Source organism: Oryzias latipes, chromosome 12 (genome assembly GCF_002234675.1).
Source record: "Oryzias latipes chromosome 12, ASM223467v1".
Classification (NCBI taxonomy): Eukaryota; Metazoa; Chordata; class Actinopteri; order Beloniformes; family Adrianichthyidae; genus Oryzias; species Oryzias latipes.
Genome location: NC_019870.2, coordinates 26,458,901 through 26,472,393, shown reverse-complemented (window position 1 = coordinate 26,472,393; position 13,493 = coordinate 26,458,901). Strand labels below are relative to the sequence as shown.

Genomic DNA, 13,493 nt, shown 5'->3' with positions numbered 1-13,493 from the left:
TACACAATTATTAAGTACATTTTATGCCACTATGAGTGATTTTTGCAAGATGCATACTCAAATGTGTGGCTTATTATGTTAGAAACACATGACTTCCTGTCTCAATCTCCGGTTCTGTTTTGTTCTACTTGCTGTCGTGTCTTGTGTGCAGGTTGGCTGGTTCTCCTGAAGGGCTCTGCTTAATTCTCCGTGAGTGGCGCACAGTTGCCTGGACTTTGGGTTACTTTGTTTGAGATCTGTTTAAGTGTCTCAGTTTCTGCTCTCTGTGTCAAAGTGTTGCTTTACTTCAGTCTGTTGTCCTGGTATCGTTGCCGGAGTCATGCTGTTTTCCAGTCCTGTTACATTTGTGGAGTTTTTCCCACCTTGATCCAGAGTTCTTTTAATAACTCTGGATATTCCCTCAACCTTGTCGTCTAGTCCTGCATCGGAGTTACCCTAAAACACTGTGAGACTTTTGACCGTTCAACGTATGTCTAACTGACTTTTCGTGCATGAGAAAAAAAATCCAGACAATCACATAGTCAGATTTTTAAAGAATTTATTTGGACGTTTTTGGTGGAAAATACGTCTTTGGTCACCCTACAAACGAGCAGGATTTCTGGCTCTCACAGACCCGTAACTTCTTCTATAAGAGGATCCTCTGTCCTCCACTCATTACCTGTACTAATGGCACCTGTTTGAACTGGATACCTATAGAAAACACATCTGTCCACAACCTCAAAAAGAATCCTGCAGTACCAGACCTGCCCCCTGCTTAAGCCAGTACATGCTCATGCCTGTCTAAAGTTTGCTAGAAAGCATTTGGATGATCCAGAAGAGGATTGGGAGAATGTCCTATGGTCAGATGAAACCAAAATAGAACGTTTTGGTAAGAACCTACTAATCACATTTGGAAGAGAAAGAACACAGGCCTACTGGAAAGCATGGTGGTGGAAACATCATGCTTTGGGGCTGTTTACTCAGCAAAGGGAACAGGACGACTGATCAGTGTAAAGGAAAGAATGAATGAGGCCATGTATTGTCAGATTTTGAGTGAGAACCTTCCATCAGCAAGGGCAGTGGAGATGAAACATGGCTGGTTCTCTCAGCATAACAAAGATCCCAAACACACGTTGCCCGGGTAACAAAGGAATGGTTTCGTAAGAAGCGTTTCAAGGTCCTGGAGTGGCCTAGCCAGTCTCCAGATCTCAACCTCATAGAAAATCTTTGGAGGGAGTTGAAAGTCTGTGTTTCCCTGCAACAGTCCCAAAACATCACTGCTCTAGAGGAGATCTGCAGGGAGGAATGGGCCAAAATATCAGCAACAGTTTGTGAAAACCTTGTGACTTAAAGACTTAAAGACTTAAAGAAAACGTTTGACTGCTGTCTTTGCAACAAAGCGTATAAAACAAAGAATTGAGTTGACCTTTTGTTATGGACCAAATACTTATTTTCAACCATAATTTACAAAAAGATTCTTTAAAAACCAGATAACATCAATTTCTGGAATTTTTTTTCTCATTTTGCTTCTCATGGTTGAGAGACCTGTGATGGAAATTACAGGCGTCTCTCATATTTTTGAGTGGAAGAACTTGCACAATTGGTGGCTGACTAAATACTTGTTTGCCTCACTGTATAACTTTTATATCATGTATATGGTGCACGTATCATGTTGAAATTACATAATTAATGCACAAATCACTATTAAATAAGTAATAAATAATCATGCACGGTTAATGTATGATTTGGAAAATTGTGTGAAGGGTATTTAAATTGGCCGGTCTTTCACCTCCCCATTAGTCCGAGCCGCCTTTGGATACACATCTCTGTAAACGAGTTTCAGAAGAGATCCTCATGAACCCCCAAAGTGCTGGTGCTCATTCTCCAGCAGCACAATAACCAACTAGTCCAGCTCCAGCAGCTCCTGAATTGGAGGCAGAGGAGGAGGACAGGAAGACAAAGAACAGTAGCTGAGGCCATGGATCGGACGTAGAGTTCTTTACCTTGATTTACGTGTTCTTAACGTGGTTCACTTGTGATACATCTGTGAAAATTTCACGAAAAGACTACACCTTTTCTCACTTTTCACTTTATCTATTTTCACATATGACCAATTTTTATTGAAAATATATGTCTAAGATGCATTTATTGGCTGTGTGAGACAGCCTTAAGATCAGCATAGTGCTGAGGTTTTCCTTTAGATCGCCTCCTTCAGAGATCTTGATTCAGATGGAAGCTTCATGAAGGTTTTTGACCCCATCATGTCTGATACTGTTGGTGTTTTCTCATGGGGTTGGTAATAACTTGGACCAAAACAAATTAAATCTTTTTAGCCCTAAAGAAGAAGATAAAGCAAGTGTGGGTGACCGAAGCAGGAAGGACAGCAGAGCACATGAACACAGGTTTATTAGATGGATTCTGCAGCTAGTAATGAATGAATTAATTCATCTTCTAAGCCATTTTGTTCCCTGTCGGGGTCACGGGAGGCCATTGCGGGCGGGATAGGCAGGGGACAGGTTGCCAGTCTGTCGCAGGGCCACAATCACACACCCCTGCACACTAACATCCACAGCATGTCACCAGTTAACCTGAGAAGAATGTTTTTGGACAGTGGGAGAAATCCCCAGGCATGCACGGGGAGAACATGGAAACTCCACACAGAAAGTGTGGGACTTGAACCAGGGGCCTTCTTGCTGTGAGGCAACTAACCACTGCGCCACCTTTTGCAACTACTGAGAAGAAAACAAGCAGTACAGTCAGTCGGTCAGTCAGGACGGCCCTCCCTGATGAAAACAAACAAACAAAGCGACCCAAACATGCTGGCAGTCAGAAAATGCCCCCACCTCAAACCCCTCCCACTGCAAACTAAAAACGTACTTTTTGTTGGTGTATTAAAGTCAGCCATCCATTTAGTTTTACAGTTTAAGAAAAGGCAGTCTCTCATTAAAGCATCGGTTTATGACAGATTTATTTACACCTCTGCATATATTTATGAACCTCATGAAGTGCCATCATGTTGCATTTGTAAAAATGTTTAAAAAAAACATCTGGGAATGTGGAAACACCAAAAATTATTTTAAAATGGTCACCACTCGACAGCATTTACAGCAAATTGCCTAAAAGTGTTGCCTAGTGTTTATGAAAGTTATTATTACAACCATACATCAATTAAAACAATGTCTGAAACCAACTAAAAGAAAATTTCCGATATTTAATCCTGTTTTTAAGAAACAAAAAAGCCAAATCTATTCCTCAACCCACATCCTCTTCTGGCAAAAATGACACTCTGGGTAATATTTCTATTACTATATTGCGATTTAGAGGTAAACAACTATTGGGAATATGAGTGAATTTGAATGTAATTATACTAACGTGTGTTCATGACAGATGTGATAGTGTCAGAAGATGGAGAGGAGCTGATTAACAACCGGATGTTGTCATTAGAAGAGGAAACTGTTCTCACACAGAAGGGAACTCTTCCATCCATCTGCGCTTCATCTAAAACACAAACAGCTGTGAGCAGACAGTGGGTGGAAGTGGGTGTGGGGGGTGAAACCCCTGCAGATATTCGTATCCAGCATCCTTTACGTCAGAGAACCAGAGAAATCCCGGTTCCGCCCCGCCGCGCTGATGCTCTGTGCGCCGTGGAGCGGATGAGGAGCTGTGACAGGCTTTAATGGGGCTGTTAGCGCATTAGTTCCAGCTGATGAGCAGCAGAGGGGATGTTCAAATGAGGAAGTCTGGCAGACCATGCTTTCATGGACTAGAGTCCTCGGAGTGGACCAACCTCTGACCTCCTGTGATGGTGAACAGCTTTTTTCTTAAATATTTTCTGATGGACTCAGTCAAATATTAACCATGACTTTTTCCATAAGAATAATGATGATCAGAAAGTACATTATTTAAACATTTGGGCTGGTGGTAAAACTGGATTGGATCAGTCTGCCTGATGTGAGTCTCCTCCGAGTTTCTGTCTGGCTGCTTCTTCTTCTTCCTGCATCTCTGCTGTAGATCCAGACAAACTCACTTAGCTCCTTTTCTCCTCTGCTGCTCCTGCTCTCAGTTGCAAATCTTTCATTTTTTTAGTTTCAGCAGAGTGGAAGTAGTTCATTAGAAATTCACCTCTTGTGGGCAGAACTGTTGGGGCAGAGCAACCCCACCCCTATTTCCCATCATCCATTTGTTTACATCCTCTCCCACAAGCTTACAGCCCCTCACAGACCCAATCTAACGTTACCAGTGCAACAAAAATGGTGAGCAACGCTGGAGCTATCCAGCTGTACAGTTTAGAGCCAGATTCCAGCTGAGACGAGGAAAACAAGGACGTTCACGGTCTATTTGTCTGTAAGTGGATACATTAGAATGGAGCAGGGAGACTTTGCCCTGGCCAGCATATTTCTCAAACTGCATTTTTTCATCTGCTCCTGATTCACCACAAGTACATAAAGTACATAAAGTAATACAGAACATAAAGAAATACTCAGAAATGCAATTTTTGACTTTTTTTTTCTTCATATATATATAAAACACCACTTTCATCGGAATGGGTCTTGAAGCTTTTTGATCTCCTTTGCGGTCTCTCCTCTCAACTGTGTTTTGTGCTTTCTTCCTTAACTCTCCTCTTTCATGCAATAAATCAATTGTTCTGTTTCTGTCTTTGTTCCAACCGTGTTAGGAACGGACAAACCTGAGGTTATTTTTGGCAATTCCTGGTGTTTTCCTTCTTTTGTTGTGGATTGTGTTTTGTTTAAAGGATTAGTTGTTTTTAATCATATATATATATAACTGTTGTTTTACTTCAACTTTTCTGCATCAGAGTTCTTTAGCATCCTCCATCTCTACACCTGCAGGTCTTCAGAATGTGGGGGCTCACCTGGCCATGCTGCTGTTGGCAGAACTCTCTGCGATCTGCGAACTGGCGATCCACTTGGTCTCTCCTACAACCGTCCTGGCGTGCGGCAGGCGGCCGACGTCTTTCACCGTCATCATCAGGTGCCGTGACGATTTGAGTACCTTGACGGCGTCCTCGTGCGGGATGCTCAGAAAGCTGTGGCCGTTTACCTCCAAGATCTGGTCTCCGACCTGCGGGGAAGGAGTGGAAAGAGGGGTGGTCTGAAGGGTGGAGAAAGGTGGCGAGGGCGGAGCAGGCAGAGGCTGGCACATGTTCACAGGTCAAAGGTCAGAGAATGGTAACGGATAGAAGTGGGGAAGATGTTTCATGAAATTTCTGTGTGACAACACTCAGACCTTTTAGCTTCCATTTAAAGTTTTTGTACATGTAATTCCACTTTTTGGTAAAGTCTAGGAAGAAAGCGAATGTGTGTTTGGTCCTCATTTGAGTTGTAATGGAAACTGTTTTCATCATCTGAACGAAACAAAGTATTTGTTTTTTAAACTTCAACCTACAAAAAGACTAAACAAAAATGTGAATGAAAAGAAAACTGACCATAAATGTCAGAAATAATGAACATCCAGTCAAATATAAACTCAAAGAGCCAAATTACATAAAGAACAAAAGGGAGAAAACTGTCCTGAAGGCGCTGATCCTAATCGAATCGTAAATATTCGGCAGTTTAGACTACGCTGACTCTGTTAACCTTACCTGTCAGCATGACTGTAATAAATTAACCGCAGAGGACAGACTAACCAATCCCTCTCACAGAAAGCAGCGACTCACTGGAGTTTTAAATTACTTTGTCTGGCATTTAGATGTGTTTCAGTGTTTAGCATTTTCTGAAAGTTCCAGAATGTCACTTTCTGCCTCTTCTGTTTTATTCTCATTTTCCTCTGGTCAGCCAAGCAAGCCTTCCAGCTGTCGCTGTGTTCTCCAGGAGCGGCTGCAACCACAGATTAAAGAGATTTCATCACCTCAGCTTCTTCTCTTCACCAACCAACCGCTGTTTTCTTTCATAAAAGCAGGAAATGCCTGATTTAGTAAATTTGGTTTGTGACTTTCATGAAAGCAATTCAGACTCATTCCAAAGAAAAGCACAGAGGTGTACAGCGATGTTTCCCACGCCTGGTTCTCAATAACCCGCCTTGATTCAGACCAGACAACTAGTCACGAGTTTTGAACCACATGAATTCTTAACTTTGGGTCAAAAGATAACACACAAACGATGGGGGGTAATATTTGATCATCTATGTTTTTATATTTGTGAGGAGGGGCAGCTGACCGAATGTCACTGTTTGAAAGAGTCCCACGGTTCAGTTCTGATAGGATCAAAGTAGTGGGTGGTACGAGCATAAAAACCGTCTTTTGACCTCACCTTCCTGCCAGCAGCGTTGCCCCGTTCATGCACTTTTCTCGCATGAGCCGCTGCTTCTGCAGAAAGACTGACACGGGATGCAGGCCTCTGCTCTGACCTGACTGTCATTTTACATGTAAATGCCCCCACTGAGCCATATACTTTAAGGGGAAGTGCCCAATAAGACAGAAGGTTTATTTAATGTCACAAATCAACTTTGACATCCTTATTCAACATTTTCCTGGTATGTTTTATTGCAGGATTGTCGTAATTTGTTATTTCTGCGAAAATCTTTTTAGCGCAGCTTCTCCAGCTTTTAGACTTTTTTCGAACACTATTCCTTATCTTCTCTGTAAAAGCGATGTTTATCCAGCTGCCTGTGTCAGCGCGTCTCTTCAGGAGAAAGGAGACGCTGCTGGGATCATTAGAGTGTGTACAGGGGGAGCAGGTAATGCCTGCCATCATGAGAGATTCAGGAGCTGAAAGAGCGTAGAAGATGCATTTGTGCTCTCCGAGAGAGCTCCACAACACTCAAAAGGCCTGGAAAAGAGGTTTTCATCTTCTTGATTAATGGCTGCACTTTTGATAACTATTAGAGAAACCATGTGTGTGCGCAAATTAAAACCCCTGCAGCACATGTGAGAAGGTTTATCGGTCTGATCAATAATTCATTAATAATGCATATATTTGTAATTGTGTTGGAAAAAACAATAAATGATCAAAAGCTGTTTAAAACAAGCAGGTTAAATTTTTAACTAAATGATTTAGCCTTTTTTTTACTTTTCATCCATCCATCTATCCCTCTTCCCAGAGAACATCCTGGACTGTCCATCCTTTTTCCTCATTTTAAGCAAACCTGAACTTCAAATGCATCTTAAAAACCGAAGAATGTGATCAAAAGGTTTAGGTTGACTTCTGTAAGGGAGCTGCAGCCTCAGACAAATGCAGATAAGCAAGATTTTGCATGCTCACATTTATCATTTTTTGGGTAGTCAGAAACATCTATTTCAAACAGAAGATTTGCAGCATTTGCATTTGAAATATTTCAAACATGAAATGTTCCAGTTTTGTGTCCAAAACTTGCTTTCCTCTTTGTAACCTTTTCCTTACATATAATCATTAAACCTGTGAAAGTAGACACATCTAAGAAAAGAGAACAAAACTATTTTTTGGTAACCAACACGCACATGAAAGTACATTTTTGATTATTTTGTTGTCAAATGCATCTGAAGTTTGTTTACTTTTAATGTCAGATTTTACAAAACCCTAATGCACTTTATAGTTCTGTGTATTTATTACTGGAGTCCTCACAATTGCAGTGAAAAATAAGCTAATTCAGCTCAGTGTGAAATGGCAGCACTTTTACAAACACAGTTTGAGCTGAAATGTGAGTGTATTAGTGAAGACGGGCTGCTGTGAGGTTCCTGCTGGTCTGATGTTGGACCTCCAATGTTGACATGGAAACGGCAGGCAGGATGGTGCAGTTGTTTCATTGATAGGACTTTTGTTATTACAGCTGAGTTTGTCCTCTGGATCATTTTAAATTTGGTATCTTTTAGGTTCAGGTTGTGTTTTCAGGTTTTCCGTTCTCTCTGGTCACACCGGGTTTTGCTTAATCATCATCCACGGATGTTTCAGTTCATCCAAACCTTTGGTTTCTGGAAGTCCATCAGGTTCTTCCTTCACCCACTTTGGCGATGCCACTTTTGGTTCTCTCACAGTCTTGGTTCTATCCGTTTATTTTCCACCTTACACTCAAGATTATGTCCCAAACTCTTAGAAGTCCCACTCTGATCATCTTTTGATCTATTGTAAAAGTGTTCCCAGTGGTCTTTTAATTACGATTACACCATTTTTAGCCAGAATAAAATAAAATAAAATAAAATTGTTGTCGTTTTCTAGGACATAGTTTCTGCAGAGCTGCAGAAGTTCATTAGAAATTTGTGTCCGAGTTGTGGGTGGAATCCTCTTCCCCCCATTGCTTACAAGTCTTTGTTTATGCACTCCTCGCTAGCTTACAGCCCTTCACAGTCCCAACCAAAAGCTAAAATGGTAAGCTATATCGAAGCTATCCAGCCGAACAGTTTAGATCCAGATTCCAGGCCATACGTGGAAAACAAAGATGTTCATGGATCTATTTGTCTATAAGTGGAGGCATCAGAATGGGGCGGAGTAGGAAGCTTGTGGCCAACCCAGTATATTTTCTACATCACAAATAAGCTATTTTTTAAAATGGCATTTTTCGTTCTCCCCTGATTTAAATAGAAAACAAGCTAAATAAAGAAATAGTTGGAAACTCAATTTTAAGCTTAATTGCTTTATATCGTTCCTCCATCATCAGAAAAATGCCACAAGAACATGTTAAAAACACCCAAAACACAATCTTTAGCAGACCGGGTCTTTATTTTTCTGGTCGTCCGGCCTCGTGGCCATCTAAGATCTTCCACATCCACCTTTGACATGAATCATGGCAGCACCTTTGGCCTACTGAGCAGTTTGAGCAACACCAAATCCTTCATGCTGTTTTTCTTTTAAAGGCCTGTTGGGTCTTTTAAGTTGTTGTGTGACTGAGAAGCTTCGCCCCCCTTCCCTCCAGGGGTAAACACCTGTAATTATATATAACTTGTCAGCAAAGCTGGAAAGCAAATGATGCTTTTTCACATCCAGACTGCTAAAGCTGAGGTCATTGTTCATGATGTGTTTTGTGCACTGGATCTTTGGTGAAAGTTTGTGAGTTGGTGTCAGGCCGCCATGCCCCGCCTCCTCAATGCAGCTCCAGCAGGAAAAGAGGAAGTGTGGAAAAATCCTTCCAGCTGATGATTCAACGCTGGGGCTCAGATATGAGGAAGCTTGTGAAGAGCAGCGCCTCTCAGGTCATGGCTCATCGCCGTGTGACTGTGAACAAGCATTTGTAACTGTGAGGCTGCGACTGCCACAACACTTTGGAAATGTCTGCTACTGACACAAGTAGGACCATAGCTCTGAAAAAAGGGGATTGTTCACATCCTCTCCATCGGAGACTCTGGTTCTGAAAAGATTCTGATTCCTTGAAGAAAAGCAGATAAAAAGGTGTGCGGACATGTGCCGTGTTCTCAGCAGGACTGACTGGTTGTTGGCATCTGCTTCACTTGACAAATGAATACAGCCTTCATTTAGTCTCTAATTACACGCTGATTAAGTTTTATAACTCTGCAAGCTTCATTAAAATCCTCCCCTTAATTACAGAGGAACAAATTAGATAACGACAATAAACAGCATTAATCTTCCAATAAATCTCTTTATTATGATAATGTGTCAGGGCTGCAGACGATGGTGAATGTCACCTCCACCTCCCCTCAGACGGGGACCTAACCTTAATACATGCCTTGACTTCATTTTGATAAAGACACATCCCAACGATGGGAGGGTTTAATGTGTGATTCGGGTCCCACAGCATCAGTAATCTCAGGAGCACAGCCTGGCTCAGAGGCCCAGCCGGGTGTGGTTAAAGGTGAATCACTTGCCTTTGGCGTCATTTAGCTGCTGCTGACGCTCTTCCTCTCCTCTCATTAATCTGCTCCTCCACGCTCCCCTCCTCTGCCTCATTATACTTCTATTTGAGAGTAGATGGGCCCTGTCTTGACTTATGAGCACTTCTTTCTTTTTTGTGATCAATCCCTGCAGAACTCGTGGGGAGCCTTCATGGCGATTAAACAACAACCAGTGACACCCCGTAATAACAAGGCATTCTCAGCACACAGAGGAAAACAGATCAGACAGCAGATTGTTGCCACCAGAAAAAAAACCATAAACTGGAACGTCCAGATTTCAGGAAAAACCTTCTCTCAAAGAGAATCCCTGCTGAGGATCCATCAGAAGCGGGTGGAAGACAAGCGCATGTGAAGAAATGAAAACATGAAAGGGTGGTCTCATCTCAGATGATTTCATATCCTCTGAGCTAAATATAATAGAAATAAGAAGGGGTGGGTGAGGATTTGGCTTTGTTTCGCCCCAGTCCTGGGTAGCCTGAGTTTACAATAAACTCTTTTTTGGCCTTTTTTGTTATAGTCAGAAAGTCTATAGTCTATATTTGATGAAGACTTTGGATGGAGATGATCAGTTTTACACATCTTGTTGTTCTATGGTGGATTAAAAGACAAAGAAAGATCCATGAAAGCTGCATGAAGCTCAGTTAACCACGTGGATGCTGGTAAGCTGCTTGGCACTAAGATCTAATCTGGATTCTTGTTTACATGTTTTTCTTCAAACTTCTACAGTTTTTAACTAAAGTAGACTTGAAAGTTACAATTTAGGGCTGAGTCATGGAAACTTAAGCGGTGCGATCAAAGCTTGGCCCCCCGTACGAGGTTGACCCGTATGGGTGATGCAGGTTTTTGAGTTGTCCAGACCATGGTGGGTCGTAGAGGGGGACGGACGCATCTAAAAGAGGGGGGGAGGGGGGGGGGGTGTGGGCTTGTACGCCCACCTTAAGGGACATCATGGAAATGGAACGTATTGGTCGTGCGAGTGGTAAGTTTATCGTGAAGTGTTTGTGCGGACAATGTAAGTAACTTATTATGTACAAATGATGCAGTTGTATGAAATTCTTTTACACCACATGCTAGTCATTAGTGAGGTGTTATGCATCCCCAAAAAATGTCCATCAACATTTTTGCTCCACTGTAGTCCACCAGGCTGACCTATTTAGGGTTACCCATTTTTTACCTGCAGACAGCCCCCAGTCCCCCCCTAAGGCCAGTCTATATGCTAACTTTTATGCTTAAGCTAAAAGTTAGCATAGAGCCACAAAGCTACCTGAGCTGCTTTTATTTTGAAAATCTCTGAACATTTCTTTTTTAAAATAAATGTTCAGAGCCTTTAAAGTTTTTTTTATTGCTGCTCAACAAAGTAAAAATTCAGGGTAGACGCAGGTCTGACTCTGGCAGCAGAAGCAGAAGATAATAAATGGATGAAATGTCATCTACATCACGTTTGAAGGGATCAAACCCTTGACAGACGTGAAGGAATGAAAACAGGTCGAGGATAAGAAAACTCAACGGTGGAAAAAAACAAGGTAAGAGAAAACAGACGGCACAACACTGACAACTAAAAACCAGAAAACGTAAACAGACAGATTACAGAAACTGACAGTTAAGCTATTGAGAACTGGACTGAGTGACTCCTCCCCCCTGCCGTTCCAAACAGGAAGTACCCACTGGCTCCAAGAAGCCAAAATAAAAACAGCTATTACTCAGTCATTTTGTTTTTTTAAATAACTATTCATGGTCTGCTATGTTAGTTTTTCTAAATCTTAATGTAATCCTCACTTTTATTCGTGATGTTTTTTCTTCAGTACAAGTAATTTAAGTTATAAACTGGCCAGTTTAGATGCCTCATAAAAAGTATGTTCAATATTCAAAGAGTTTGATTGGCAGATTCTCCTGAGCCCACTTTCAAGTGGTTAGGGGTGTGGACTTCCAACAAGTTCACTCCTGATTGGTGAGAGTGCTTGCCGCTCACTGACATCAGGCTCCCACATGGTGGAGAAAAATGCTGCTTGGCTCTGTGTCAGTACAGTACAGTTAAACTTATAGGTTATAAACCCTTTCATAGGTTACATTCTGATGAGTATGAACCCAATAATATTAGTGTGTTTGTGTAAAACCAACATCTTTGCGCTTATAGAACTACTAGAAGATGACAACGTAAAACAGGCTTTTTAGCTCCAGAACATCCTCAGCTCTGATCAAGTCTTCAGGATATAGACTCCAGGAAATGACTTTCAACATGACTGGAAAACAGGCAGTAAATCAGTGAACCCCCCTTCTCAAAAAAGGAAAAGAAAAAACCTCCTTCCCAGCTGTGCTGTCTTGTAAAGATTCCAAAACGAAGAGGAGTTCTCTTCATTTGTTGACGGATTTAAATGCAAATTAAAGTGCAGCACTTGGCAAGTGCTAAGTGATGAATCATTTCCCCCGTCGTCTTCAGCTCACACTAATTGCTGTCAAAGACTCTTTTGGCTCCGTGGCTGCAGCTCCTTTCCTCCTGCTTTTCTGCTGTGGTGCCACAACCCGAGAAACACGGTTTGCAAATGAACCCTCTTTCCGAAATATTCCATTGGCCCCATTGATGGGATTAAAAAGGACTGTAGAACCAGGCAATGAAGAAATTGTGATAAGGAAATGTGGTGTAATGACAGTTTCTGTGACTTTGAAAACCTTGTGGTAATAATAACCCTGAACTGCTGCAGGCATCTGAATCACTTCGGAAAATTCTGCTTAATTGATGCCTTCAAAGCAGGCAAAGGCTAAAAAAAGCCACAGTCTTTATGACTTGCAGTATCCAGGGCTGGAAATTTCATTAAGGAATGGCAGTAAAGGGGCCAAAAAAGCACTGAAAGACCAAGAAATCTTCCTTCAGGGGCTATGAGGAGCCGTGCATAATGCTGCGTTCAGCAGTGACCCATTCCCACTGTCATTCCAGGGGCATCACCCTCCTCATTGTGGCAGCCTGAACCCCACAATCCAATGAACATTTTCTCCACAGACAAATCCAAGAGGATTTTTTGCCAACAAAGACTTTTATATTTTTCTACACTGCAAACTATTTCATATTTGATTTTTAGACATTCAAGACATTTTAGCAGTTTTTAAGTGGTTCATGCTCACCACAGTCAGGTTTTCGTCTAGGATCTAGAAAAAGGAAAATTACTATTAAAAATGAAGTAAAATCTGTTTTGCTCCAAACAACAGATAAACTTGTTTTAACTGAAATTTCACTGTAATTATCGGTTTAATCGTAAGGGTTTTATTTTGTAGTTCAAAAAAGACTGGCATTCATTGTCATTATTTGGACACGGAAATGAAGATTTATGTTCTAAAAATAGTGCTATTTTTAGATTCTACAAGGGTTTATTAATATTGGACCAACTCCACTAAGATGGCATTCTCATTTTGTTCACGTTGTTCTAAAATGACTTTCTATTTCTAATATCTCCACCCCGACGAGTCCGTGCCCACTGGCACACTGCTCCCTGTCTGCTTTATCCCTCCTCCTAACCATCAGTGTATTGATTGACAGATGTCTTCCACTTATCTTAGTGTCAGAATTTAACTTTTGGATGTAATATTTGTCTTTCTAGAAAGACTACTAACTTTAGGCAGTTGCACTAAAACACCAACTTCATGCCAACACAACATGATGTTCTGCAGAGATGCATGCATACATTCTGTCACAGGGTGCAGTTTCCTTGACTTAGCGTTTCTGCCATGTTTGGTTTTGGAGTTT

At 41.5% G+C, this 13,493-nt stretch overlaps 1 protein-coding gene across 3 annotated transcripts in view; it reads right to left on the bottom strand.

Annotated features, from left to right (window-relative positions):
- Positions 1–13,493, bottom strand: part of whrn (whirlin) — a 192,374-nt gene that overhangs the window by 56,433 nt on the left and 122,448 nt on the right. For all 3 annotated transcript variants that reach the window (XR_002874267.1, XM_023960685.1, XM_023960686.1), the window contains exon 4: positions 4,853–5,061. Coding sequence is in view for 2 of the 3 variants with exons in the window: in XM_023960685.1 (XP_023816453.1) it covers positions 4,853–5,061 (209 nt within the window). In the remaining variant the exon portion in view is untranslated. The remainder of the gene's footprint in view (positions 1–4,852; positions 5,062–13,493) is intronic.